General features: G+C 37.0%; 1 protein-coding gene across 1 annotated transcript; it reads right to left on the reverse strand.

Moving 5' to 3' along the window:
* Positions 1–1,440: 1,440 nt before the first annotated feature.
* LOC145689512 (zinc finger MYM-type protein 1-like) lies at positions 1,441–3,042 on the reverse strand. Its single transcript, XM_081763684.1, has one exon. It carries the CDS (start codon positions 3,040–3,042, stop codon positions 1,441–1,443), a length of 1,602 nt encoding a protein of 533 aa, XP_081619810.1.
* Positions 3,043–4,233: the final 1,191 nt, after the last annotated feature.

Here is a 4,233-nt window from a genome sequence, read left to right on the forward strand (position 1 = left end):
TATTGATGCCGTCAAAAACGCAACTGTACATCTTGTTCTGGTTGCGAGATGCAACTGAAGTGAGATATTGAGTATTTACATTTCTAAGTAATATTTGAGATTAAGCAGAACCCGTTTGCGTGGCGTAGAAGCTAGGTGAGGAACATCTTGTTTTGGAGGCTTATTCAAAGAATCAGCAATAGCTTCCTGCTTAGAAGATTGGTGTGAAACAACTTGTTTTGGGGCTGAAGCCAAGCATCTGCGTTACTCGCCTTTTTGGATTCCTTTTTTTCTTCCATGATAGCACGGACGTGTTTACTCTGTGACAATTACTTTAAAGATGGTGTGTAGTTCAGGAACATAAGAATGAAAATTTAAATGTACAATAGGAAACAAATTATATTTGAATTTAAAATATCACCAGATTAATACAGTATAAACGAGTTACATTTTTTTCATTACTAGAAATTTATTTTTCGTGACTTTTTCTCTGCAAAGTCTTTTAGAATACTGTCAAAGTTTACACTCCTGCTAATTTCCGATTCAATGGACAACATTGCCAACTGTTCAAACGTTCTTGCTGAATTGATGATCTCAAGTACGTTTTGATTAGTTTTAACTTGGAAAAACTCCTTTCTCCAGATGCCACAGTCACTGGGATTGTCAGGAAAATTCGAAGAGCAATAAATAAATTTGGAAATGCAGTAAATCTGTTGTTACAAACTAGGAATTCAAGCATTTTCTTGGGGTTTTGGATCTCTGATGTCAGAATTGGCTTCAATGCTTCAATTTCTTCACAAAGCATGTATCCATCTATATCAGTTTGTTTTATAGTTTCAACTTAACCTTTCTCCTGTGTTAGCTTAACCTCTGTCAATGCTACTTGCAGATCTGCTGCACATTTTCTTATGGTGTCCTTAGACATGTCCTGAAAATTGCACAAGAATCCAAATAAATTTTGAATATTTTTCAGTTGCTGAAACCGTGGCTCAATTGTTTGCAGTGCTTTATCTACTACTTGATTAAAACATTGCACTTTGAAGGCTGTTTTCGGGTCTGGCAAAGGTACGTCTGCAGACTCATAATCAAATAGTTTTCGTTTTTTGGATAATCTCCTACTCTGAGCCTTGAATACAGGCTCAACATCTAGGTCTTCGGCAAGTTCATTCGCTCCAATCAAGGCTTCATCAAAACCTTTTTTCCTGTATGTTTTTAGCTAGTCACAAAGCTTTCAAAATGATGAAAGTCCAGTAGTAACATCCATGGTATCATTCTGAAGTTCCTTACTTATAAAAGTTTACTTGGAATAGTAAGGAATACCAGACCCGAAACTTGTAATCTCTCATTTGACTCATTAACGATACAGCATCGCTTCTTGCTTGAGGATCATCAGTTTTTTCTGCTAACTCTTCTATTGCATTACAAACTCCTGGACGTTGGTACCGACAGTTTTGACACTTCCTATTCTGCATTCCCAACATGTTTCGGAAAGGGTTTCACAGACAGGCCTGTCACATGTTTTCTAAAAACAGTCCATCTTTTAGTAGATGATACGAAAAGTGTGTAAATACGTTGTAAAATTCCAAAGAATGTCATTGCATCTGGACATGTCTTGGCCATGTCTCCCAAAATTAAGTTGTAGTTGTGACATGCACATGGTGTGAAAAAAGCTCTTGAATTCCTCTGTAGAAGTCTTGCCTGCACACCTGAGATGTGACCCTTCTTGTTGGCACCATTGTCATACCCTTGTCCACGGATATTTCCAGCATCCAGTCCTAATGTTTCAAGTTCATGTAGAAGAATGTTGTACAAATTTTCACCTGTGTTACTTTCCACCACTAAAAACTTGATGAAATGTTCATATACTCCTGGTGGAGCATTTGACTGTACACCGTCAGCTACATATCTAATTACCAACGACATTTGCTCCTGGTGACTGATGTCAGGAGTGCAATCGAGAATTACTGCAATGTACTTAGCAGTCTTGATTCGCAATATTATTTCTTGTAGAACAGCTGGACTCATTATATTAATAAGCTCATTCTGGATATTCTTTCCTAAATAATGATCATGTATTTCGTTTTTCTGGATTTTTTGCAGATGATCTTGCATTACGGGATCAAACTTTCCTAGTAACTCAATAATACCAAGGAAATTTCCATTATATGGTGTTCCTATGCGTTCTTCAGATCCTCTTAATGGCAAATTTCTTTCTGCGAGAAACTGTACAGTGGCTACCAGTCTCTCAAATACTTTATGCCAGCGTTTTGTTTCCTGTCTAATTTGTTTTTCTTCCACTTCATCAATAGTTTTTTCAGCAGAAATTCTTTGCTGTAGTTCACAGCAACTGAGCATAGCTTGCAAATGTTTTCTGGAGTTCTCATACTCAGCTAGTCTTGTATGAACGTTTGGGCAGTTATTAAAACCACTACTTTCAAGTGCACTTGCTGCGTTACCAAAAAGCTTGCAATAGTAACATAAGATTTTATCACTTGATGCAGAGTATATTAGCCATGGACGATGTACGATTTCACCATTTGGCAGTTTTCTCTTGCAATGAAATTTTGAAAAATGTGATCCAGTCTCATTCTTGGGGAAAAATTCTACTTCAATTTTAGGTGGTCCTCTTTTGACTAAATAATCGCTGACACTCTGAGTTATTATTTCTGGCCATGTTGCAGGATCATCTGTTATTTCTACAAAACTCTCAGATTTTAAATTCCTATTCTTCCCTGCCTCAGAGACACCAGCAACCATGTCAACAGTCAAGTTTCTTTGCTGATCATATTCAATATTTCCAAAATGGTCAGTCTCACTTCCAATAAATAAATTACTACTTTGATTGTGTCGCGTATCTTCTTCAGACTGGCTTCCTTCAGTGTCACTATCTTCCATGAGTTGTGGCTCTTCTTGCTTTTCTGCATTTTCTGAGATGGTTATGCTGAAATATTTATCTAATGCACCTTTCTCCTTTTCTTCTTCAGCCTTCTTTGCTTTGGCTGCAGCTCTCTTCTTACTTCCACTTAAATATTTTCTGCCGATGTCTCTTAGTCTTTTACTCATATTTAAAGAAATCTGAGGATCCTATAAGAAATGATTAGAAAGGCATCTAATCGCAGAGCTGATAAAAAAAACACTATTCTTACTTTCCGATTTTTTAAATATATCATAAAGAATTCAGCAGACAGAAGTAATGAACCGTAAAGTTTTTTGTGAATGCAGGAATACATCTTATATGTCTGTATCTTATAGGTATGAATTGCCTAGATTTAAGTAAAAGAGGGCCAGGAATCCTCGGAAAGTAAAATTAAACTACTCCTGGTTTAGCAGCCCTTAGGAGTCTAAGCTTACAAGTCAGTTTGTGGATCTCTTACCTTTGGGTAATGTGTAGTCAGCACATCGGCTCCTCTCGCCGTTAATGCTGAGTTTTTAGATCAGAATTTGCCACTTCTGTCTTTCGAGTAGCTTCCTAACTGTCCTCACGACGCAGTGGACGCCGCAATGCCAACAACGTTTGTGAGTATAAATGGTCACTCACTTTACCTCGGACCAAACCCGGCACTGCTTGACTTCGCTGATCTAACGGAAAACAGCATTCCAATGTGGCTAGAATGTTGTCATCTTTCAAATTATAATCTCCAAAATATTGTTTTTGAGGAAAGTAGAGTTACTTCTAGATTTTAAGAAAACTGTTTACGTATCACAATAACTATAGATCAGATGCGTATCAGCCGAGACACATGGAACTAGCATCGTTATACCAAGAATGGATCAAAGAATTATAGGTGCGATATAGGTGAAACTGGGGCAAGAGCATAAATCAAAGTAAGAGTAAAAACTCATTTTCCACGAAACGGCAAAATTTTCTCCGGAAGTGCCATCATTATTTTGAAGGGTTTTGTAAGTAAGTGTACTTGAGCGTGTAACCTACAAGGCAACTTAAGTGAGTATGAAGTTATAGCAGACAATATGGTTTTAGTATCTCGGGACAAAGAATTACAAAGTGGGTTATTTACTGGATAAGATAATGACAACTGAAAAGAAGATAATGACAACTGTAACTAGAAAAAAATATCTTTCATACGATTTCTTTTCCATTTTCTACTCTTACTGTTTACAAGATATTCTGAAATAAGGAAAAGTGTCTGCTCTTGCCCCGGCTTCCCCTATATATTCACTTCAAAGAACTCCGCCCTCGGGGAATCCTGAAATTTTCTAATATTTTCAAGAAAAACAAACTCTTTCCCTGTTTTC

This window comes from Thermobia domestica, chromosome 7 (assembly GCF_964235325.1).
Source record: "Thermobia domestica chromosome 7, izTheDome1.hap1.1, whole genome shotgun sequence".
Classification (NCBI taxonomy): Eukaryota; Metazoa; Arthropoda; class Insecta; order Zygentoma; family Lepismatidae; genus Thermobia; species Thermobia domestica.

What these genes read in the sequence shown, in the direction of transcription:
- LOC145689512 (XM_081763684.1), bottom strand. Translation starts at nt 3,042, where the DNA reads ATGAGTAAAAGACTAAGAGACATCGGCAGAAAATATTTAAGTGGAAGT.